The 26,316-nt window shown below is 36.4% G+C and overlaps 1 protein-coding gene across 4 annotated transcripts in view; it reads right to left on the reverse strand.

Annotated features, from left to right (window-relative positions):
• DLG2 (discs large MAGUK scaffold protein 2) overlaps nt 1–26,316 on the reverse strand; it is a 2,095,027-nt gene that overhangs the window by 1,134,674 nt on the left and 934,037 nt on the right. Inside the window, exon 1 of one of the 4 annotated variants that reach the window (XM_017850881.1) lies at nt 8,442–8,867. The exons of the other annotated variants lie outside the window; for them this stretch is intronic. Coding sequence (XP_017706370.1) covers nt 8,442–8,543 — 102 coding nt within the window. The 5' untranslated portion in view covers nt 8,544–8,867. Of the gene's footprint in view, nt 1–8,441; nt 8,868–26,316 lie in introns of those variants that run through there. 4 annotated transcript variants of the gene reach the window in all.

Below are 26,316 nucleotides of genomic sequence, written 5' to 3' on the forward strand. Positions count from 1 at the left end.
TCTCTCTCTGTATATATATATATATATATATATATATATATATGGCTGAAAATCATTAGTTTTAAATGTTTTCTACTATGGTATCTCTGGAAGTATAATCTGTGACTTATAATAAAATATATCTATAACCTTATGAGGAAACAATTTTAATATCAATAAGATAACCATGGCATGGAGATCTGACTGCTTTTATGATTTATTAGCTTCTCTGTACCTTACTAGGCAAGAACGGCTTATTAGCGATGACACAGCCAGGCATCTCACCCCAGATACTAGCTGTATTAGTCAGGGTTCTCCAGAGAAACAGAACCAGTAGAAGATAGATAGATAGATAGATAGATAGATAGATAGATAGATAGATAGATAATCAGTCTATCTGTCCTCTCCCACCCTATCCCCCTCCACACACATATGAATTGGTTCCCATTATTATGGAGGTTATGTCCCAAGGTCAGCAGTCAGCAAGCTGGAGACCCCAGAGAGCCAACATGCAGTTCCAATTCTAGTCTAAAGGCCTGAGAACTGGGAAAGCTGATGATATAAGTTCCAGTACGAAAGCCAGCAGGCTCAAAATCCAAAAAGAGCCAAAGTTTCACTTCAAATCCAAAGGCCAGTAAAGGTCAATGCATCAACTCAAAGCAGGCAGGCAGGAGAAGTTCCCTCTTACTCAGGCTTTTTGTTCTATTCAGGTCTTCAGTTGGTTGGATGAGGCTCACCCACATCATTAGGGAGGACAATCTTCTTTATTCAGCCTACCAATTTAATGTCATCCAGAAACAATCTCTCAGATATACCTAGAATAATATTTGACCAAATGTCTGGCCCAGTGAAGGTGACACATAAAGTTAACCACTACATCAAGGTAGCACATTAAGTAATGCCTAGTCTTTATTTCAGGGAACATGATCTCTGGGAAGTTTGATAACACGAGAGGTTAAGTTATCAAAGACAATTTTTAAAGAAAAGTGACAAACAACAAAATAGGCACCATTTATTTTTTCACTTCTACATTCAGTAAACATTTATGAGCACCTGTATCACTCACTCATTCAATCAACAAATATTTATTAACTGCCTTCTGTGCAATAGGCATAATCATATTTACTGGATCTTCCAGGCATTATACTAAATTAATATAATATGGCCCTTGCCCCTAAAATCCCTACAGTTTAGATGAGCAAATGGATAAGCAAACAGAATTTTCAACTGAATATTACAATTAGGATACAATTATAAAGTATTACATGCCATAAGAGTCCAGGGGTAATGTAATTCAAAAGATCCTGGGAATTATTTCACCATACGTATTTTATTTAAAACTTTACCTAGACACCCATAATTGCATACAAGGCAAAAGACTTCTTAAAGTCTGAGCTCCTTCAGGATCCTGAATTCTGCAAATCAGTATTCCCTTTCTGTGAACATACTTTATTGATGTCATAAAAGTTAACACTCATTTTTTATATTCAGGGTTTTTCTCTCAAATTTTCTACTATTAAAATAAAACTGTAAAAGACCTAGAAGTGGCAAGTATATATTGTCAAAGGGAACAAAAGGTCCGTGCAGCCTGCTTGTTTGGGACATCAGCACCTGTTTAACTCCTTAGCTCATTTTTCATTTTCTCTTTCTGGGTCAGGTATCATCTAGGATTTTTGTTTTTGGTGTGAATTATATAAACTTCCAGATTCTGCCTTTTGTAGCATTAGAAGATTTCAACAATGCATTGGTAGGTTAAAATACATCCAATTTACTGATAGGTGAATTTCTAAGTGTTTAACACTATTCAGTTGACTCTATCAGCAATCTCCATCTTCTCAGCAATATGTAAAGTGGTTTAATAACATAGAAAGAAATCCACATATTTTATAGTTACCACATACCAGGTATTGTGCTAAATGTTTTGATATGTGATATATCACTTAATTTTTACAACAGTCCTGAAAGAAGGGTGTTATTTTTCCAGCTTCTTGCAGATACAACTTGTCAGTTTCTCTTTTCTCACCTTGATTTCCAAAACTTCTAGTTCAGAGTTAGAGGTCATGACGTAGAAAGAGTAACATTGAGTTAGAAATGAGGAGACCTAGCTGTAGCCATGACTCTGTAACTTGCTGTATGACCTTGAGTAAGTCACCTCCTGTCCATATGATTTAATAACCTCATGTGGAAAATGATAGTGTGAATACTATGAAAAATGATGTTTGGATCAAACTCCTCTCAAAAGAAATTCTTGTACAATAAAACTGACTCCTCTGATCAATGTGCCTTACATTCAAATTCAGGTGTGCATAAATGACATTTTTGCAAATTGACTCATAGCTTAAAGGCACTTAAGCATAGAATCATGCTATTTGAAAGAGTACCAAAATTATATTGGAAATGAGTGTAGACCCTAAATCTAACCTGCTTAGGTTCAAATTTTGGCTCTGCTATTTAAGAGCTATATGTCTTCGGGCAAATTACTTAAACCACCTGTGCCCCAATTTCCCTATCTGTAACACTAGAATAACTACTATACCCATCTCAAAGGGGCACTGTAAAGATTAAGTGAGTTGACATTTCTGAAAACAGTATCTGACAGCTGGTAGCAGGTCAGTGTGGGTATGTGTTGAGAGAGAAACTGAAGTCTTGGCAATGTAAATAGCTGACTCCTTAATGTGCCAATTTTAAACATTTGGATTTTTTGCATATTAGGTAATTTTAAGGTGATACAAAGCAATATAGTCATGAGACTCCTATTAACTCAAAGTCTAACAGAGTTTTAACCCTATTCAGGAGAAAAACTAGACTACCTCTTATTTACAAATCCATAAAGTAAAGATGAAGAATGTGATGACATACAAAGTAGCCTGTGGCAGTACAAATTTATATAACTATGATTAAAATAAACTTAGAAATACCCATCATCAAGCATCTTAAATTATTTTTAAAAATCTGACTTAGTAATTTTACTTATTCTGTCCTATCCAAAGGAAATAATTTTAAATCCAAAATGACTTATTCCCCAAGATGTTTATTTTATTTTAATAGTAGAAAATTTAAGGGGAAAAGCCAAAATATCAAAAGGATAGTTAACTGTTATTCAGCAATTAAAATACATTCACAAAGCCTAATATAAATTTAAATTATTCAAATGCAAACTCAACATGATTACAACAGCATTTTAAAAATAAGTCACGTATAAACCAAGGAAACCAAAATAGTACTGGAAAACTAGGAAAACAGACACTGGAATATTAAGTTTTTACATCTAGTCCTCTGAAACAAAAAGTATTTTCTAAAGTTTGTTTTCTGAATTTCTGTTTTTTCTAATGTATTTCAATGAACATATATTACTATAAAATAAAAAAATACATATACTAAAATTGTCAACCTTTGGCAATATTCAAAATATGTAAAGGGAAACCACCCTGCTAGTGACAAAAAAAAATACATAATTATATATAAATTGATGGCTCCTCTGCTACCACGAATAATTTATAACAAAATTGGCCACATTTAAATAAACAAATGGGCAAACAAAACTACTTCTCTGCCACAGAGACTGTCTAGGCCGGAAAAAGGGGTCTGGGAGAGGTGGAGAAAGCCAGAAGGTTCCAGGGAACTGTCCACCAAGGAGGTTCTGACAGGCCCTCTGATCTTGGGGGTGTATTAGAGCACCCTCTGGAGGCTGGGAGCCCACAACCCATTTCCCCTTTCTATCTCTCTCTCTCTCTCTTTTTTCCACCCCCCCATCTTTCCCTTCCCATCATTCTGTTCTATTTTCCTTCCTTCCCTGCTCCTTTTTCTGTTTGCCTGGTAACTATGGAGATCGGAAGAAATAACACTTGTAAAACACCTAAGATAGTGTATATATGTTTAATAAAACCAAATTATTTTACCCTTTCCTTTTGCTTTTTTAGTCCTTGAACTCATCCCTTTCTTCTTTTGATTCTCTCCTTTTTTTGTTTTTCCATTTTATTCCATTTTAACCTTCCCGTTACTCTCCCTGTGCTCTCTTTTGTGAGAGTCACCCCGTAGAAGAAAGGCAGGCTGCTTTCTGGAAGATGACTCCTTTTCTTTGAGGGTTAAGGAAGTTACAAAATGTCCAAATATTCACCAGAAAACAAAATTTCAGGACTCTAACATTTTCAAAAACTTTCCCCTACCTTAATATATAACAACAATATTGAATATACCTGATGTGTCCTAGGGGCTTCACAGTGATTCAGTTGAGCTGTTATATTAACAAATGGCTATTATGAGAAAGAAAAAGGTGCTCAAGTTTTAGCCACATTTCTTTTAAAATTGTAAATATTTAAAATATACAACATAATGTTTTGATATAGTGAAATGGTTACTACAGTCAAACTAATTAACATACCCTCTATCTCTGTTACATTCTCTGTGTGTATATATGTGTGTGTGTGTGTGTGTGTGTGTGTGTAAGAATACCTAAAATCTACTCTCTTTTGTCTTAGAAATATTGGGGAATAAAAAAGGGGAATAAAAGAAGGGAGATACACACACGGACTGTGGACCTTTGCAATGCAGCTATAGACAAGAATCAGGAAAGAGAAATACTATTTAGTCTGGCCCTTGAAATTAAATTCAATACTTTGATTTTTGTGGATGGAGAAAACAGTTAAGTGAAGGTAAAGTTGATACCTATTTTCTGATAATGACATAGAAACTACTATGAGAAAAAAATAACCTTTTAGGAGTCCTCCTTCCCTATGGCAAGTTCATTCCCATAAATTACCTTGTGAATGTGTTAATGGCATATGGACAGGGGCAAAAATAAATAAATAAATAAAATAAATAAACAAATAAAAAAGTTGGTGGGGAAACTGATATAATAGAAAATCTTTTTATGGAACAAGGTTATTTTGGTTTCTCTCATGAGAACTTAAGGTTAGGTGGGACAGTGGGTGATCTGTATTTTAATAAAGGAAGTGGAATTACTTCCTTAATTGGCTCAGAATTAATTTGTGGAAGAAATGGTGTTGGACTTACATTTGTATCTCTAATGCCCATCATAATGCCTAGCACAGGAAGACACTCCATGTTTACAGTCATAAGTCATACAGTCAGTTAACTAAATTGAATAGCTGTCAGGATGCAACAAGAGGGATCCTGGAGATGGCTAAGTAACAAAAGAAGATAACTTTTGAGTGTCTAGCTTGAAAGCTCAAATTATTCCGCATCCTTCAAGCCATTCTGAGATAATTAGAGCAAACAGTTTTAGTGTTTTTGAAACTGACACTCTGGCCTACACATGAAAATGGTTTTAGACTTTGCCATATGCATATCTTTCAGGAAAGGAAATAAATATCCATCCTAATACTCTTATTTTCACACTTATTAGGTAATCTTGAAATGACTGTAGGTTTTTGAAGTATCCTTACTGAAATCTGTGTCTTCATGATTTTTTCAAAAATTATTTAAATTACATTTTAATTACTAAAAGATTCAGTGAAAATCCTTTATAATTTTTTTCTTAAATCAATATTGTAAGAAATGTAATCATCTGCCATATCACTTAAATTTGAGACCAAAGGGAACAAGATCAGTTTATTGCTATGCCTCCAGTGTGTAGCATTTCTTGTGTGGTTAATAAATATTTACTGATCAAATGGAATAATAGTATAATTTGTTCATTAATTTTCATAAATGTACTTCATTTTCTGAATGTCATATCAATATATAAATGGTTCCTATATTTCATATAAACAGCATAGAGCAAAGAAAAATAACTTTGGGAAAAGTAATGATTGATTTCTTAATAAAGATGAAGAATTTATGAAGAGAACTATGTTAATAACAGCAGAAGCAGTTTCTCCTATAAGTAATAAGCCCACTTCAGTGGAGCTATGAAAATAATTAGGGCCATATAAAAGCAACAATCATTTGATGAATTTATACATAGTAAGTACTGCAGGCATCTCATTTAAATGTTATTTCTCACAATGACATAGTAATATATACTGCAGTAGTTATTACTATGGCCACTTTACATATGAAGAAACTGAGACTTACATAAATCATATCAATAGTAAGTACAAAATTTAGCTTTGAAGTTTAAGCCTGATGTGAGGTAAATTTTCCGTATTATTTTCTGTTTTCATCTGTCAGATAGTGTTGAAGAACTTCACTAGGAGGAAGGCTACAGTAGGAAGTCCTAATACTCTTTCCATATTTAAGATTATAAGGTAGAATCCTTATGTCAATTCATCTATAATTATCCTTCTGTTAAGTATGGTTATAATATAATAATTGATCCTGTTATAAAGGGATTTGAGAATTATCTTATTCAAATACTTTGTAAAATAAGATGGGTTAGAGTCTCTAAAAGTATTATTTTATTTTCACATAGCATTAATTTATTTTTCAAAAAATGATGTCTGCCAACACACATGACATAGGTGTTTCACTCTATTGACATGAATCTCTCTCATAAAGTGAATTTGCTAAACCCAAACACCAAAAGTAAGAGAACTTAAAGAAAGTTAAGTAATGTATTGTATTTCCTTAGCCTTCAAAAAAAAAAAAAAAAAAAAAGTTGTGTGCTTGAATTATTTTAATTCCGCTCCAATATGGTCTGAAAATTGCAGGTGAAAATATAACAACAATAAAAGAAACTTGTCTGTAAATGAACCTTGAATGGGTTGAATGTCATGATGTCAACAACATTCTCACAACCCGAATGGCTTATCTTATTTGATTATTAGCTTGTGTTTAATTTCCCTTGACAAATAATTCACCTTTGTTAATAATCATTTAGCACTGCAAAGTAATTCTTGTAAGTTCATGGGAATGGATTTTAAACAGTAACCATTGCAAAGATGCTACTGTAAATGCAATTGGGAGGGTGAATAAAAGCATGAGGTAGGGGTGGCAGGTTGTATGGGAGAGAACCTAACTCCTTAGTTACTGGTGCTGTTCATTCACATACACCTTTCCGACAGTGATGAACACACAAACCTTCAACAATTCTAAGACTTCTTTGGGGTTTCAAAAGGAACAACCAGCTACTCTTTAGTACAGGCAATATATTTTTTAACTCACCCTAAAGTGTAACCTATCATATTGAGTAGAAAAACATAAATCTCTGGCAATAATATTATAATTCAATGACTTCAATGAAGACCTAATCAGAGATTGTTAGAGCTGGCAGGTGCCTCAGAGATAATCTCATCCACAGCCCTCATTTTACAGAAGAAAATCTGAGGCCCAGAGAAGAGACATTCTCTAGGCATAGCCAATATAAGACTTAAAATCCTGACTCCCAATTTTTCCATTAAGCTTACACCTCCTATGAGCGCTACCCATGAAGTTCAGAGTGTGTGTTTCATTAACTTTACTGCCTAAGGTGCTTACCAGCTGTCCAATCCAATCTCTGTTATCTTTCAGAAAAATAGGTATAATGTGATACATATTCACTTAGAGAAGTCAAACTTTATTTCAGATGAAGCAGGCTCTCTCTCTCTCTTGCTCTTTCTCACTCTCTCTCTCCTTAGTCACCATAGTAGCCACATGAAGTGTTTTATATAAATAAGCTGGACGAATCCACCGGCTTTTCACAACAAAAAGAAGTGAAGACTTGTATCTTACAGTAACAGGACGTGCACTCAGGCCATTAGCCGGCTTAAACCGTTCAAACACCAAGTTCTATGCATCTTTTTCAGGGAGTGCATCATCAGGTCCAACAAGGAAGCCCCGTGAATATATTTCAGAAAAGGAGCAATGAATGATAACCTGTTTTAAAAACCTTCAAACCTCATTTCTTTGGGAACACCAATCACTTTTACAAAAATCTAGGGTGGGACAGTTATTCACTACAAACTTCACTGAGTAACTGCGCCACCTCTTGATAAAATTTGTTTGTTGATTTCAAGTGGATTGTATAAAAGGGAAAAGCACGCAACTGGGGGCAATCTGAGCCTAGCTCCAGATTTTCTGTCTAAAATAAAAATAAGCTCTTTATCTTAAAATATGTCACATTGCAAATTGATGTGTTGAATTTCATCTGGAGTTCATCCACCACCCCACTTACTCCTGCTAGTTGGCCCAGTGGGTTGGGGCTCTAGGTGGTAGTAACCTGAGATGAGTTCAGAAGCTCCCAAATCAGCAGTCGGGAGCCCAGTCACTAGCAAAATGCACAAGGAGATCCCAAGCAGAAAGCCACCCAAGGTGCCCATTTCCGAGCCGCATCTGCTCTTACAGCTTCTGTATGTTAGAGATCAGGGTCCCATCACCACTGAGTTATCGGCCCAACATCGGACGCCAGAAAATCAGTGCTATCTCTTGGCCCCCAAACCCAGCTGGCTCCCAGAGAGAGCAGAGCAGTCGCAGCAGCTTCTGTCACTCTCCCAACAGGCAGAGACATAAACAAGCAACAAAAGGAATTGTTCTCTCCCCCGAGGGAGGCAACATGCATTAAAAAGACATGAACCTCGTCCTACCTTGCATCCAAACATCAACGATAAAGTGTTGTTGGTGCAAGCAACTTTGCAGTGGCAAATCATTGGTGTAAAACAGTCAGGGTCCTTAACAACAGGGGACATTCCTTCCGGGCTGCGGCAGTGGCAGCTCGCTGGGGGACCCAAACGCTGTGCTCGCCAGGCACATGGAGCGACAGCCTAGACCGAGCTGCTGCTTCGATCACTGCCCCCTGCACCCGCCGTGGCCATCCCGGAGCCCCGGTGGAAGCAACGCCGCGGGCAAGTACCGAGCCTCTCGGGGTCTCCCTTCCCTGGGGAACGAGGCGTGTGGGGGGAGGGACAGAACCAAGAAAGAATTTTTCCCCCTACGGTGAATTTGGGGAGGTAAAATAAAATAAAATAAAATAAAATAAACCATAAAATAAAAGGAAGCGAGGCACTTAGAGGAGGGTTCAAAGGAGGTGGGGCAGTATTAGCATGTAAAAGGATGTGCCCGCCTACTCTCCCCAGTCACACAAGATTGTCATGCGAGCTGAAGGGGGCTGAAATTATTTCCTCTGAAGAAGAAGAAGAAGAAAAAACATACTGCAGCTCCCGATTTGGTAAAAAGCCAGTGGCTTGCTGCAATCCAGAGTCACTGTGGGGAGCGCTGGCCGGGCAAGTGGGGTGGGAGGGGCTGAGAAAGGGAGGAAGCGCGGTGCTTGCCAGCCTGGTCCTGCCTTTGGGTGCTCTTGGTGCCGCCAAGGAGTCCCCAGCGTGGGAGCACGGGACCTCCCCGCACTGACGTGACCCCGAGACTGCATTTGGCCCCCACCGCTAGAGCCACCCGAGGGTAGAAGACCTCCGAGGCCGACTTCCCGGGAAGGGAAGGGAGGCCCGCGCGGAGCCCTGAAGGGAGCATCCTCCTAGCCCTTTGACAACAGCATGCCTTGCTGGGGGCGGTCGGAGGGCCAGCAAAGAAATCTGGGGTAGAAAACAGGCTCAAAATGATTTCGCTGGTGCCCTAAGCCGTTGACTTCTGGGTCAGCGAGCCCACTCACTCCCTGGGTAGGGAAGCGGCCTCAGAACCAAGGCTTTATTTGACATAACATTTATCAAACTCAAAAAAGAAGCGTCTGCCCCTTCCCCACCTTGATGTCTCTGAGGCTCCAGGAAACCCCAGAAGTAGTACTTATGTTGTTCCAGAAGTATGAATGATAAGACTGATGGATGCTTTATTGTTTGTTTGTTTTTTGTTTTGTTTTTTGTTTTAACTGAGGCTGTCAAAATTGCAAAAGACCAAAAAAAAAAAAAAAATTTCAGCATGTGGCTGGCTGGCACAGCTGCAAAATTGCTTATGGAAGACAAAAACAAATGTGATAAGAAGGGTGTGGGGTAGGAAGTGGGTAAAACTAGCACTTTTTGGGTGCCACCTGGATGCCTGGCACTATGCCTCACAGATGGTTGGTAGAAAGAGAGCAAAACATCAGAGTTTGGAATCAGATTCTGGCTCTGGTGCTAGATGTGGCTTTGTGTAAGTCACTTACATTATCCAAACTCCTGTTTGCTTACCTGTAACTAGCAGGTGTCAACCCCTAACCTAAAGGGTTGTCACGAAGACGAGACAGATATATTGACCAACACATTCCTGTGGTAAGCCCCAGTACATGGTAGCTGCTCTTACATAGCTTATTTCATTTCTTAGCTTAAGAGGTAGATATTATTCAACATATTTTTTCTAGGGGAAGAAACTGAGACCCTTAGTGTTTTATCACTTGCTCAAGTCACATAATCAATAAGTCTGAAGGTTAGGTTCAAAGAAAAGTAGAGGAGAGTTTAGAAAACAGCATCATGAGAGACATAACGCACTTCTCCAGAAACATGTTCCAAAGTATTCAGATTTATTTGGGAAGGATTAGGGCTGTCACATTTACATGAATATGGTAATTCCAAGACTCTTTCCAATTTGGTGTTAAATTCAGAAATCCCACCTGAAATACAGGAACAACATAGTCCAAAGTATCCATAGCAAACTGACCACATCCTCCTGATGCAGTTCCATCAGAATGCCAGACCACTTATATCATAAACTAATAAAAGCCTCAATATCATGGTATGCTTCCTCCTTAGAAAGTTTAAATGTATTGGTTAGAACAAAAGAACATACCAACTTGCAAATCATTAAGTCAAAGACAGTACCTTATAAAGTGCCTTTGCCCCACCCATATCCAAAATACTCTCCTCTTCTCTCCCAAGTTGATGGAAAATAAACCTGATTATGTCATAATTATCTATGATGCTTATTATAAATATGGATTATGAAGCCCAACCCTACATTTTCATCCTATAGGCCAGTAGAATGTCAATAAATCTACATTCTAATCAGGCCCCTTGTGAGAGGAATGCAATTCCTCCTTATGAAATAAGACTCATCTGAAGGAAATTCAATATGGAACAAAGTATGAGCAAAATTCAACATGGAAAGACCCTCAGAGTTGAGTTATACCTGGTTCTAACTGTAGAGGGCAGCCATGCCTAAAGTTTTGGGATTCTTACACTAAGTGCAGAAGTCCTTGCCTAGTAGATATCTCCATTAGGAATCAGTACTGATTCAATCTAATGAATAGCTGGAGGCCGCTGGGACTCAGGAGGTCTAATCTATAAGTTCTTAAACATACTAGGTCACATTTTAGGAGCAAAACTCTGGTCTGAGGCCTTCTGTGAAAATTTAAAGTCACATGTATAGATTAAGTATATCCCTTACTATTTTATTCCTTTATGTTAGCATAAAAAGTGTGATTGTGTGAGCACTTCCACCTACAGAGCATCTATAATTGTGGCTGGTTTTTCCAAGAGAATAGATTCTAAAAAAGCTGTACAATATTTCCCTTATTCATTAGCCTATAATTTGGATTTCAAACACCCCAAAAGTATTGTATGCTCTATATTGTGATGTTCCAATAATATCTAACACAGTCTTTCCCTAATGAATTACCCAAGCTAAAGCTGACCTCCTATTCTAGGGCAGCATTAAGGCTGCTATGTGCAAGTTATTCCCCATTTTACAGTTTGTGCTAGTTTAAATAGATAAAGTGAAATGACAAAATATAAAACAAAATGTATATTTCATTTCCTTGACTTTTTATGTTTAACTTTAATCAGTGAGAGTTCATTTCTCTGTATGTGCGTGTATATGTGTTTATCTGTTATCCATTTATATGTACTAGAGAAAATGCTTTTCCTTAATTCTCCTCTCCAAATAACAACTCTGGGGTAAATTGAAGGGGAAGATGAGGGGAAAAGTGGTTTCCATGACAATGCATTCCATAGTTACAGCCAGTAACCACTGTTGTTAAAATAAATAAACCACTGTTACCTTAAGATATGAACACACTGCATTACTTGTTTGAAAAGCACTAATTTGAGAGTGTACTTGCATGGGGTGTACTGCAATATTTTAGGAGATATTACTAGGAAATGCAAGGAGATGACGCATTCATTTTTATAGTCAAAATAAACTATTCTTAATTAGACATTTCAATGATTGATAAAATTTACAGTTCCTCCTAGTAATTATCACTTTTATAAAATGATGCATCACGACAATACACTATTAAGCATTTCTCCTAATGACAACTTTCCTCAAAATGGACTCATAATTACAAAAAAACAGGATTATCAATAAATGTAACCAGGGTTTAATTTTAATCTTTTATTTATTATTGTTATACTTAATCAGAAACTGGGACACAGTAAGAGATATTAGCTAGTTATTCATCTTTTTTCTTTGTTGATTCTTTTCATAGCAATTTTTTAAAAAGAGGTTGTTCATGTTGCAAGGGAAAAGAATAGACTGGCTACTAGGAGCCATGGTGCTGTTTCCTACTCTCTGTGTGACTTTGAGCAAGCTACTCAGCCTCTCTAAGTTTCAACTCCCTTTTTTATTAAGATGAAATAGGTATACTAGATTATTTCTAAGTTTGCTTCCAACATTGAAATTCTCTGAGTGATCTTCTAAATATGATTTTATGAATGTAAAGAAAATTTGAGAAACCATTTTGTTCAGTTACCTATCTTCAGAAAATTCACTCTTCCATAACATTTACTATTTGATAGGCACTAATATCATGCTTGCTATGTCCACTGTTCCGAATTCCACAGAGTGCTAGAGCCAATCCTACTCATGATGGCTGGTTATGTGTAACTCTGTCTAATTTCACATTCAGTGACATCATGCTGGTAGCTTTGAATCAGTCATGAGAGAGTATTTACACCATTTAAATGAACAAACACTACAATTCAGGACTTTTTTCTGCAAAACAATTTTACCAGTACAGCACTGATCTAAGTACTTTAACTACATTAACATTTTTAACCATCACAATCACTCGATCTTACCCAAAAAAGGAAAGTGAATGACAGAGTGAGAATAATGCCCAAGGTAACAAAATTGTTATACTAATCAGCTAAATGAATCAACTAACAAAAATAGTTTTGATGACTTTCAATCACAAATGTTTATTTCTTCCTCATGTTAGATGTACTTCATAGCTTAGCTATCATTCTAGCCCATGTTGTCCATGGACAGAAGAGTAGCCTCTATAAGTAGCTTCTGTTGCATGGAAGAGTAACCTCTATCTAATGTTCTCATGGCGGAAGGAGAAATGATCAATGACTGAATATGCAGCGAATCTTAAAACATCTGTTCAGACATTAAAAACATCTTCCAGCTTACATTTTATTAGCTAAGGAATGTCATGTGGCCAACCTGATGACAAAGGTTGGGGAAAGATAATTCCTTCAGAGCGAGGAAAGAGAGAATACTGATAACAGTAATATAAGACACTATGGCTTATCAAGTGATAGAATTGAGATTTGAAGTCAAGCCATCTGATTTGAGGATCTAAGCTCTTAATAAATAGACTATCCTGGCTATCACTTATAGCTAACATCTTCCAATTTTTCATCTACTGTCTATAATAGTGTTTGTTATTTAGTAACTCTTTGAGGGAATTCTCCTTTATGACCCCTATAAAGAAAACATAGTGTTTAGGTAACACATGAACTTTGGAGACAATGAAGCATATAAGGTTTTGTCATTATTAGCTGTGAGATTTCAACCTTTAAATCCTTTTCCATCTCCTCTACCACTGTAAATTGAAGTCCACTTATTTCATTTAATCTTTAGTAGAGATGTTTTCATGTAAGTGGAACATTGCATTTTTATCATTGAGTTTCCCGAAACATGTAAGGCAGAGAAGAATATGAATGTCCTTCTGCCATCACTGAGTTTACAAACCAGTTGACTAGGTTACTCCGAAATGAGAGTAATGAAACTCTTCCTTACAGTAAGAAAATATATACAATTAAGAACTAATAAATATACTCAAAGTCCATACGAATGCTTGACCAACCTAGTTTACTTATCTAAGCTACCATTTCTTGTTTCGTAAAATGGTGATAATACTATAGCATTGCTATAAGGCTTAAATGAGATAATGTGTTACAAAATGCCAGTCATCTTTATCTCGTTTGTATTAGGCACTCAGTAAATTATAAGGGCTTTGTGTCACTTTTCTGTTTTTTTTTTTTTTTAATGAAAGTTAACAAAAAAGAATAAAACTACCCAATACGTATAATCTCTTTATACTGAACAATTCTAAGTCTGTAACCTTTCTTCACAAGTTTTACTGTCTCAGTGACTCTCCTTAGACCCTTTCTCAGTTCTTCCATACTCCTCTTACTGAAGAAAACACAACTGCAGCCCCACATCAATGGACTCTAATATCTATCATGTTCCCTCATAATTGTCAACCCTTTGTGTTCACTGTTATTATTATTATTATTATTATTATTATTATTATTATTATACTTTAAGTTCTGAGGTACATGTGCAGAATGTGCAGCTTTGTTACATAGGTATATACATGCCATGGTGGTTTGCTGCAACCATCAACCCGTCTCCTACATTAAGTATTTCTCCTAATGCTATTCCTCCCCTACCCCCTACCCGCCAAAAGGCCCTGGTGTGTGATGTTCCCCTCCCTATGTCCATGTGTTCTCATTGTTCAGCTCCCACTTAGGAGTGAGAACATGTGGTGCTTGGTTTTCTGTTCTTGTGATAGTTTGCTGAGAATGGTGGTTTCCAGCTTCATCCACGTCGCTGCAAAGGACATGAACTCATCCCTTTTTTATGGCTGCATAGTATTCCATGGTGTATATGTGCCACATTTTCTTTATCCGGTCTATTACTGGACGTTTGGGTTGGTTCCAAGTCTTTGCTATTGTGAATAGTGCTGCAATAAACAAACGTGTGTATGTATCTTTATAGTAGAATGATTTATAATCCTTTGGGTATATAGCCAGTAATGGGATTGCTGGGTCAAATGGTATTTCTGGTTCTAGATCCTTGAGGAATTGCCAGTCTTCCACAATGGTTGAACTAATTTACACTCCCACCAACAGTGTAAAAGTGTCCCTGTTTCTCCACATCCTCTCCAGCATCTATTGTTTCCTGACTTTTAAATTATCTCCATTCTAGCTAGCATGAGATGGTGGTTTTGATTTGCATTTCTCCAATGACTAGTGATAATGAGCATTTTTCATATGTCTGTTGGCTGCATAAATGTCTTCTTTTGAGAAGTGTCTGTTCATATCCTTTGCCCAGTTTTCGATGTTTTTTTTTTTTTTTCTTGTAAATGTGTTTAAGTTATTTGTAGATTCTGGATATTAGCCTTTTGTCAGATGGACAGATTGCAAAAATTTTCTCCCATTCTGTAGGTTGCCTGTTCACTCTCATGATAGTTTACTTTGCTGTGCAGAAGCTCTTTAATTAGATCCCATTTGTCAATTTTCGCTTTTGTTGCCATTGCTTTTGGTGTTTTAGACATGAATTCTTCGCCCATGCCTATTTCCTGAATGGTATTGCCCAGGTTTTCTTCTAGGATTTTTATTAAACTTACGTTTAAGTCTTTGATCCATCTTGAGTTGATTTTTTGTGTAAGGTATAAGGAAGGGGTCCAGTTTCAGTTTTCTGCATATGGCTCGCCAGTTTTCCCAATGCCATTTATTAAATAGGGAATCTTTTTCCCATGGCTTGTTTGTGTCAGGTTTGTCAAAGATCTGATGGTTTTGTATAGTGGTGTTATGTCTGAGGCCTCTGTTCTGTTCCATTGGTCTATATATCTGTTTTGCTTCCAGTACCATGCTGTTTTGGCTACTGTAGCCTTGTAGTATAGCTTGAAGTCAGACAGAGTGATGCCTCCAGCTTTGTTCTTCTTGTCCATGATTTTCTTGGTTTTGCAGGCTTTTTGGTTCCATATGAAGTTTAAAATAGATTTTTTTCCAATTATGTGAAGAAAGTCAGTGGTAGGTTGATGGAGATAGTATTGAATCTATAAATTACTTTGGGCAGTATGGCCATTTTCCCAATATTGATTCTTTCTATCCATGAGAATGGCATGTTTTTACATTTGTTTGTCTCTCTTATTTCCTTGAGCAGTGGTTTGTAGTTCTCCTTGAAGAGGTTCTTCACATCCCTTGTAAGTTGTATTCCTAGGTATTTTATTCTCTTTGTAGCAATTGTGAATGGGAATTCACTCATGATTTGGCTCTCTGTTTGTCTGTCATTGGTATATAGAAAAGGTTGCGATTTTTGCACATTGATTTTGTATCCTGAGACTTTGCTGAGGTTTCTTATCAGCTTAAGGAGATTTTGGACTGAGATGATGGTGTTTCTTAAATATACAATCATGTAATCTGTAGAGATAATTTGACTTCCTCTCTTCCTATCTGAATACCCTTTATTTCTTTCTCTTGCCTGATTGCCCTGGCCAGAAATTCCAATAGCATATTGAAAAGGAGTGGTGACAGAGGGCATCCTTGTCTTATGCCAGTTTTCAAAGGTAATGCTTCCAGTTTTTGCCCATTTAGTATGATATTGGCTGTGGGTTTGTCATAAATAGCTCTTATTATTTTGAGATATGTTCCATTGATACCTAGTTTATTGAGAGTTTTTAGCATGAAGGGGTGTTGAACTTGTCAAAGGCCTTTTCTGCATCTGTTGAGATAATTATGTGGTTTTTGTCTTTGGTTCTGTTTATGTGATGGATTATGTTTATTTATTGGCATATGTTGAACCAGCCTTACATCCCAAGGATGAAGCCAACTTGATTGTGGTGGATAAGCTTCCTGATGTGCTGCTGTATTTGGTTTGCCAGTATTTTATTGAGGATCTTCACATCAATGTTCATCAGGGATACTGGCCTGATATTTTCTTTTTTTGTCATGTCTCTGCCATATTTTGTTATTAGGATGATGCTGGCCTCATGAAATGAGTTAGAAAGGATTCCCTCTTTTTCTATTGTTTGGAATAGTTTCAGAAGGAATGGTACCAGCTCCTCTTTGTACCTCTGGTAGAGTTTGGCTGTGAATCCATCTGGTCTTGGACTTTTTTTTGTTGTTAGGCTATTAATTACTGCCTCGATTTCAGGACTTGTTATTAGTTTATTCAGGGATTCAACTTCTTCCTGGTTTAGACATAGAAGGGTGCGTGTGTCCAGGAATTTATTCATTTCTTCTAGATTTTCTACTTTATTTGCATAGAGGTGTTTATAGTATTCTCTGATGGTAGCTTGCATTTCTGTGGGATCAGTGATGATAGCCCCTATGTCATTTTTTTATTGCATCTATTTGATTCCTCTCTCTTTTCTTCTTTATTAGTCTGGTTAGCAGTCTATTTTATCGATCTTTTCGAGAAACCAGCTCCTGAATTCATTGATTTTTTGAAGGGTTTTTTGTGTCTCTATCTCCTTCAGTTCTGCTCTGATCTTAGTTATTTCTTGTCTTCTGCTAGATTTTGAATTTGTTTGCTGTTGTTTCTTTGCTTCTTTTAATTTTGATGTTAGGGTGTCAACTGTAGATCTTTCCTTCTTTCTCTTGTGAGCATTTAGTGCTATAAGTTTCCCTCTACACACTGCTCTAAATGTGTCCCAGAGATTCTGGTACATTGTATCTTTGTTCTCATTGGTTTCAAAGAACATCTTTATTTCTGCCTTCCTTATTTACCCAGTAGTCATTCAGGAGCAGGTTGTTCAGTTTCCATGTAGTTGTGTGGTTTTGAGTGAGTTTTTAAATCCTGTGTTCTAATTTGGTTGCACTGTGATCTGAGAGACTGTTTGTTATTATTTCCATTCTTTTGCATTTGCTGAGGAGTGTTTTACTTCCAATTATGTGGTTAATTTTAGAATAAGTGTGATGAGGTGCTGAGTAGAATGTATATTCTGTTGAATAGGGGTAGAGAGTTCTGTTCACTGCAATTTCTAAGTCCTCTATGTTCACTCAATTACCCCCAAGTATAGACTCTTTTACTTAACATGTTTGTATGACCTTCATTTGAAATAGTTTTCTTATGTAGTTGATTAGTCAATAAATGGATGAATAAAGAACCAATACATAAGTGATCTCAGCCAGACTTTCTACTGCTTCCACCTAGGCTCTAGGTGAAATACTGTGAAGGTCTTTGAGTCCTGACCCAGCTCCCCTCCCTGCCACCTCCAAGGTGGGAGGAGTACACTCTTTATTGAAGAAATGCCAGCCTATTCATTCTGAATCAGTTTTGACATTTTGTTTTAGCAGCAAGTGTTTTTTGAAATAATTATTGTCCCCTCACAATTTTGCCTTTGAGACTTCTCATGACAGTCACTTTCAATCTTGTTGCCATTTTGAAAAAGCCACTCCAAAACACTACCCACTACACCACCTGTGAGAATACTGTTAATGGTAAAATTCAAATAAAAGAAGAACTCTTCTTAGGCCTTATTGTGCACCAAATTTGATGTCAATGTTGAAATAATAAAAGTTGGGTCTATGTTCCAGTCCTAGTTTGGACACCTGCTATGCAATTCTGAGTTGTTACTTAACCTGAAAGTTAATTGTCTGAAGTACAAAAAAAGGGGAGGAGGTTGTTAAGTAATAATACCTCTATCACAGGGTTCCTATGAGAATTAACTAAAATGCCACATGTAAAAGTACCTATCAAAGTGCCTGGCAAATATTATTAATAAATGCTTAATAATATTCATTTGTCCACTCACTGATTCTTTTATTCATTCATTCATTACACACCAAAGCTAGCCAAGAAACTTCTTTAAAACAAACGTCAACCAACCACAGCAAAATTTCTGTGAAATCACTAATTCTATTTTTATATTGTACTTGCCCATCTGTGAAACAAAGGCAAATTGATCATTGTCAAAAAAATAAACTAAATCAGAGTTCAACTTTGAAAGCAGTAATTCATGAGAGGACTGACAAGAACATGGCTCATTTTAAATGGCTTTATATTGCCACTGTGTGCTTCTCTACTACAAATAGATTTTCCTTATCAGGTCCCTTTCATCTGAACAATAGATGGCTCTTCTAGCTGCATGAACTAAATGAGGTGTCTCACATACCCCCAAGAACACTGCTCTATTATGTCACAAGAAGTGGCCCTCAGCTAATCATACAGTAAGTTGAATGATTACTCAATGAAACAATTCCTCCTCTAAAACTGTGAAGGCATCAGATTTCTGGTACAATCTCCAGCTATATATCACAGATTTAAGATAATGATATAATTACACTTTTTCTCTTAATGAGCTACAAGCATAATGGTTAAAATCCTTGATGGTACCAAATTTTAAGTATAGCCTACCTAGATTCTTATGTCCAGTTTGCTTAAAATAAGATTATTATAAGAAAACTACCTTTTGGTACAGTGTGTGAGTTAGTTGTATTACAAGAATGCTGGTGCTTTCTTCCTTTAATACAAGGACTGTCAATCTCAAATGTAATGCATTGGAAGATGTGCATAGTATTTGCTTTAGTTAGCATCTAATCATGGAAAATCTTTGCTTGATTGATGATGTTACCACATTAACTTGATCTCCCCCTTTTGGTTACCAATTGCATACTTTGAAGTATCTACTAAGTACTAGACACTAGGCCAAGTTCGGGATACAGTGGTTAAGTACAGACCAATGCAGTGCTGGCCTCATGGAGATTACAAACCAATGGAGAAAGCAGATTGGGATAAGTGCTTTGAGGAGAGCTACATGGCTGTATAAGAGCATATATAGGGAAATCTCATCTAAAAATGGAGACAGAGAAGGTGTAATTAGGAGAATGATAACTGAGTTGAGATAAGAAAAATAAGAGGGAATTAACTAGACAAATAGAAAGGGAAAAGCATCTCAAAGAAAGGGAATAGGATATACAAAGAATATGTGGTACCAGCACACAAGGAACATAGGAAGGACTGAGATAAATAGAATACAGAAAATAAGGGAAACATCAAGTGAATAGAGGCTGAAGAAGAAAGTAGAGGTGAGACTATTCAGATTATATTTAAAATGTTTGTTCTTATTCTGAAAGTCTTAGGAAACTACACAAGAAATATTTTAAAGCAGCTTCATTGCTGTAGAACTGACGTACAATAAACTGGAAATATTTAAAGCATAAATCTGGTCATTTTCAACATATGTATACATGTGTGAAACCATCAACATAATCAAGATAATAAACACATCTATCACCTTTAAACGTTTCCACGTGCCCCTTTGTAACCTCTACCCCTCCCACTATTTCCTAATCCCCCATCCCAAAGCAATCACTCATCTGCTGTCTGTCACTAAATATTTATTTGCATTTTCAAGAGCTTTATATAAATGAAATCATACAATATGTGTTTGGAGTCTGAATTTCTTCCACTCAGCATATCTATTCTAAGGCTTATCTAGGTGGTTCCATGTGCCAATAGTTTACTTCTTTTCTTATTACCAAGCAATATTACATTGTAAAGATACATTATATAATTTGTTTATATTTGTTGACGAACATTTGAGTCACTTTCCATTTGAAGTTATATAGCTGCTACGAATATCTGTGCATAAGTCTCTGTATGGACTTATATATTTCCTCTTCTTTTGGAGTGGATTTGCTTGATAACATGATGAATATGTGTTTATATTTTAAGAAACTGTTAAATTGTTTTTCAAAGTTCTTGTCTCACTTTACATTCCCATGGGCAGTGTATGAGAATTCTAGATCCTTGACATCTTCACCATCACCTGGTATTGTCAGTCATTTTAATTGTAGCCATTCTAATAGATGTATAACAGTACCTTATTATAGTTTTAATTTGCCTTTCCTTAATGACTCATTGTGTTGAACATCTTTTCATGTGTTTTTCCCCCACTATCTTTGCTAAAGTATCAATTCAAAACTCTTACTTACCTTTAAAATTGAGTTGTTTGTTTCTTATTAAGTTTTGAGAGTTTTTCTATAGTCTAGATTCAAACCTGTATTAGCTATATGTTGCATATAGTATTTCCCAGTCTGTGGTTTGTCTTTTCATTCTTATCAGTGTCTTCTGAATCCCAGAAGTTTTAGATTGATGAATGCAATTTATTAGTTTTTTTCCTTTATGAGTCATACTTTTATTTCATACCTAAGAAATCTGTGTTTAACACAAGGTCACAAAGATGTTCTTCTCTTATTTCTTCTAGAGGTTTTGTAATTTTACATTTTGACCTATGATCAATTTTGAGTTAATTTTTGTATATGATATGAGGTATGGATCCAAGTTCATTTTTTGCACATATATATTTAATTGTTTCTGTATTATTTGTTGAAATGACTATCCTTTTTACATTTAATCATACGTCTTTGTCCTTATATGTATGGTTTAATTTTGGACTCTCCATTCTATCAATCTGTTTCTCCATCTTTCCACCAATACTATGTTTTGGTTTCTGCAGCTTTATAATAATTCTTGCATCAAGATATTTTTGACCTCCAACTTTGTTCTCTTTTTTTCAGAGCTATTTTGACTCTCCTAGGTACTTTAAATTTTCACACAATTTTTAGAATTAACTTATTAATTCTACACCTACAAAAATTTCAACTGGAATTTTGACTGTGTTGAATTGCGTTGAATCTTTAGATAAGGTTAGAGAGAATTAACATCTTAATGATACCGATTCTTCCAACCCATTAGCAAAGTATCTGTTTACTTCTTTAAATTTACTCAGCGATATTCTATAATTTCCAATGTACTGATTTTTTTCACATATGCCATCAGATTTATTCCTAAGTATTTCATATTTGATGCTATTCTAAATGGAATTCCCTTATTGATTTTAATTTGTAACTGTTGTTAGTACATAGAAATACAAATGGTTAATTTGTATATTGTCCTTTTACTCTGCAACTTTGCTAAACTCACTTGTTAGTCTGGTAGCTTTTTAAATAGATTCTATCAAATCATGACATGCCATCTATGAACAAAAATGAGTTTTACATCTTCCTTTGCTTCTTTTTCTTTACTGACTGTGCTGGTTAAAACATCCAGAACAATGTTGCACGAAAGTAGAGAAAGTGGATATCCCTGTTCCTGATCTTAAGGGGAAAATATTCAGCCTTTCACCACTAAATATGATGTTACCTACAGGTTTTTCACATATGTTCCTTATCAGGTTGAACAAATTCCCTTCTATTTATATTTTGCTAAGAATTTTTTTGTTTTGTTTTAATCAGGAATAGATATTAGATTTTGTCACATGGTTTTTCTATGCCTGAGATTTTTTTAGGTGATTAATATGGCGATTTTTGAATGTTAAACAATCCTGTATTCTTGAAATAAAGCTCCTTTGGTCACGATATATTATAATTTTAGTATACTATTAGATTCCATTTGCTAAAATTTTGTTTAGAACTTTTTCCATCTATGTTCATGAGGGGTATTAGTCTGTAACATTTTTTATTGAAATATATTTGCCTATTTTTATACCAAGGCAATACAGGCCTCATGGAATGAGTTGGAAAGTATTGCCTACTCTTCGCTATTTTAGGAATGATTTGCATGGAATTGGTGCTATTTCTTCATTAATGTTTGGTAGAATTTACCAAAATCAAACTATCTGGGCTGAGAAAGAGAGAGAGAGAGAATGTGATATGTGTATATGGGAAGTTTTACACAAAGTTTTTAAGCAGAAGTGGGGGATGTGATATTATATTGCATTTCAAGAAGATTGTCTGGCTGTAGTGTGGTGAAGGACTGGAATGGAACAATACTGTCAGTGGGTAGAACACTGAAGAGGTGCTCTCAGTAGTGCAGGCAACAGATAATGGTGATACAGACTAGAGAAACAGCACTGGAAACAAAGATAAGTAGTTCAACTCAAGGAACATCTTAAAAAGTGAGTGAAAGTGATAAGCACTGGGGGAAATTCAGTATGACTTCTATTCAGCTATTCTATTCAGCTATGGGGGAAATTCAGTATGACTTCTAGGTTTCTGGTTTACATAACTGGATAAGTTGTAATGCCATTCACTGAAATATGATACACTAAAAAGTAAGATAGTGTTTGTGTATATGTGTGGGATGGAGGAGGCATTATTCCTTTTGGGAGATTTTGTTTGTTGTTGTTGTTTTATTTTATTTTATTTTTTTTTTTGCTTGTATTGTAAATTTGATTTACAGTGTTTTTCGTAACTCTAACTAGAGCTCAGCATAAGCTGGGTTAGAAATATGAACTTATAAAGTGTCTGTCAATAGGTTGTATTAAAGGCTCAGAAATAGGTATCATCCAACCCGAGAGAAGAGCATGACAATAAAAAATTATCTAGAATCAGACTTTGAATAACTGTTTTTTGGTTTTTTTGTCTTTTAAAAAACATCAGGAAACTATTTTTCTTAGTAGCTACTCTGTTGGCTCTGCTTAACAATGACATAATATATCCTTTTTCAATAATGTATGTACCATCTATATTTGGTCTTAGTTGGTGCCAGAGAGGCAGCAAGGTGGTGAGATAAAATAAATATTGCAAAGAAAAAAGAAATTTCAGGACATAACAATAATATGTATGGTTCTTACAATTAGCTACCCTCTTGATTTCAATATACTAGGTATTCTGTTTCATTCGTTTATCAATAGAGATACATCTCCTATATGATACTATAAAATTATTATTTTTGAGATATTAAAATGTTAGTGGATGAAAAGATCAAGGAAAGGCCAATATTATTAATCAGCAGGGAAATGAAAATTAAACCACAATGAGATGCCACTATACACCAACTGGAATGGCTAAAACTTAGGAGTTTAACAATTTCAAGTGTTGATGAGGATGTGGAGGAACTGAAACTCCCATACATTGCTGGTGGGAATGTAAAATGATCCGACCACTTCGGAAAACAGCTTGGCATTTCTTAAAAATTTAAACATAAATATATTGTACAACACAGTCGTTCCATTTCTAGGTATTCAAGAGAAATGAAAACATGTGTCTACACAGAGCAGCAGCTTTTTTCATAATATCCCCAAATTGGAAACAACCCACAGATACATTAACAAGTGAATGTATAAACAAAACAAGATATATATGTAAAATCTCAGAATTATTGTTCCAACTGAAAGGCACAAAAGTGTGCATATTGTATAAATCCTTTTACACAGAAATATATAAAATAAAAATCAATATATAGTGATATAAAGTACATCTACGGCTTCCTAGGCCTAGAGGTAGACAGAGGGAAGGGATAAAAGGAGGCATGAGGAATCTTGGGGTGATGGTAATTATCTGTAACTGTAATGTGGCAGTGGTTTCTCAGATGTACATAGCTATCAAAACAGAGCAAACTGTATATTTTAAACAGATTCATTTTATTATATGTAAATTAAACTCAACAATGTTGATTAAATATCTTAGGTGGTTTAAAACTCAAGACCAAAGAATTATATTAATCTTCTAGATAAATTACTAAATTAAACACCAATGGTAGAGTTTTTTTTTTAAATCAAAGTAACTCCCAAATCAATTTTTTCCTACACAAGTATTATTACATGAACTGATGACTCCCTACTTTGTTAGAAGATAGAATTCCACATGGGGCTTAGTTTTCCAGAACTAGAAAATATTTATTTATTATATGTTTGCCAAGATCACTCAGACAACTACTTTGTTCACTCTTATGAGCACTTTACCTGAGTTTTAAAAAATATTTTATATCACTAGGAAAAGATATATCATTAAAAAAGGAAAGCTGCTAGTGAGGAAAGCCTTAAGTTTTAGAGTTTAAAATTGAGAAATATTGATGAAGCAGTAAGTATATGATTGAATAATAAAACTACCTGGCTAAGGAACCTGGGACTTTCATTTGTTAAATAGAATTTCCATTTTTCCTCACATCTGACAGGAGGTCAAGGGAAGACAAACTAGATGAAGGATGTAGCCATTTTACATAAAACAGTATCAAACCAATATAGTAGTATGCAAAACTATCTCACTTCTATGGGCATTGAAACGTATTTGAATAATATTGTATTTATGTTCCATAACTACCCTGTGATCCCAAAGTTTAATTTAGTACAGTCTCCTGGGGTCTTTTTACAGGATGTGATGAAATGGTCCTTGTGCCCAGGCCCCAGCTAGGCCCTACAGTCCATTGTCTTGGGGGATACTAACCAGATTCTCGGCCTCACAATGACTGGGTCTACTCTGTATTTACCCTAACTTTCCGAAATTGGGAGGTTATCACTGCTATTAGTTTCCATGACATCCACTAGATAAAAGAAGGAAGGTTGCAAGAAAGGACCAAAGTAATCGAAAAACAGTTAAGATTTTACTGGAGTGCCAAATGGGGGTTGGCTGCAGTACAGCAGGGGAATGGAAAGGCACCTATTAATTGGAAGCTCCTGGGGGCAGCATAGAGGCACCCAGCTTCTGCAGCCCCATCTCCCTCATCCAAAGCAGATCAGCCCAGAGACAAGAGTGGGGGAAAAAGGTAACCAGAAGAATCCCACCAGGCTCTATTGCCACTGGATATACCTACAGTCCTTACTACTGAAGAACCCCACAGTTCTTCCAAGCCCTGAGCCCAGCTGGGAGAGATGCTGGAAATTCATGCAGCTGTATTGATTCAAATTAGGAGGATGAGGTGTAGATGTCCTAAGCCCTACCCAGCCACTGTGCGCCACGCTGCAGCAATACAGTTCCATGTAGAGACCAAAACTGCCTCTGGAGTGCATCCTCCTCTGGAGGCCAGTAGCTACTGCACCTCTCCAACACTGGGGCTCCATCTTCATTCCACCAGTCCCACACCAGTGGCTGAACACCACAACTCCAGTTGTGTAGAACCTGAGCCCAGAATCAACTGTGACTGTCATCTTGCACAGCAGGGAAACCAACCCCTGCCACCTGCACTTCCAGCCAGATGAACAGTCTGGCAGTCTTACCTAGGGCAAACTCACCCTGAGCCAATCTGTTTCACACCCTCTCTGAGTGGGAGAGGTTCTTGAGCCACTGAGTAGTTAACACATCCCCAGGACAACAAAATGGCTATCAGGCCCTGCCCAGGTTCTGAGAAACAGCCTCATGGTGCCCTCCACCCCACTGTGGGCATGGCCCTGGCCTTCACAAAACCAATACGCCCACAATCAGGGCCAGAGAAACATCCCCATGGACTACCCATGGCAGATGTGCCCCAGGCTGGCCAAACAACTGTGTGCCTATGCTCTTAGTGAGAGTAACAGCCCCATGATTCCAACCCCCTGAGACAGACCCCGAGTTGGCCAACCTACTGCGTGTATACATGTATTCTTGATCTAAGAAACAACCTATTAATCCCACCTCTGGCAGAGCCACACTACCACCACCACCACCACCACCACCACCACAAACTCTCAGCCTAGACCACTGAGATACTCACAAACATCATTGGTGTGAATTACATCTGAAGAAACCACATAAAGACTAAACTGTGTCTTTGTAGTAGAATAATTTATAATCCTTTGGGTATATACCCAGTAGTGGGATGGCTGGGTCATATGGTACATCTAGTTCTAGATCCTTGAGGAATTGCCATACTGTTNNT

The sequence above is a fragment of the Rhinopithecus bieti genome, unplaced genomic scaffold, assembly GCF_001698545.2.
Source record: "Rhinopithecus bieti isolate Rb0 unplaced genomic scaffold, ASM169854v2 scaffold_30846, whole genome shotgun sequence".
Lineage (NCBI taxonomy): Eukaryota > Metazoa > Chordata > Mammalia > Primates > Cercopithecidae > Rhinopithecus > Rhinopithecus bieti.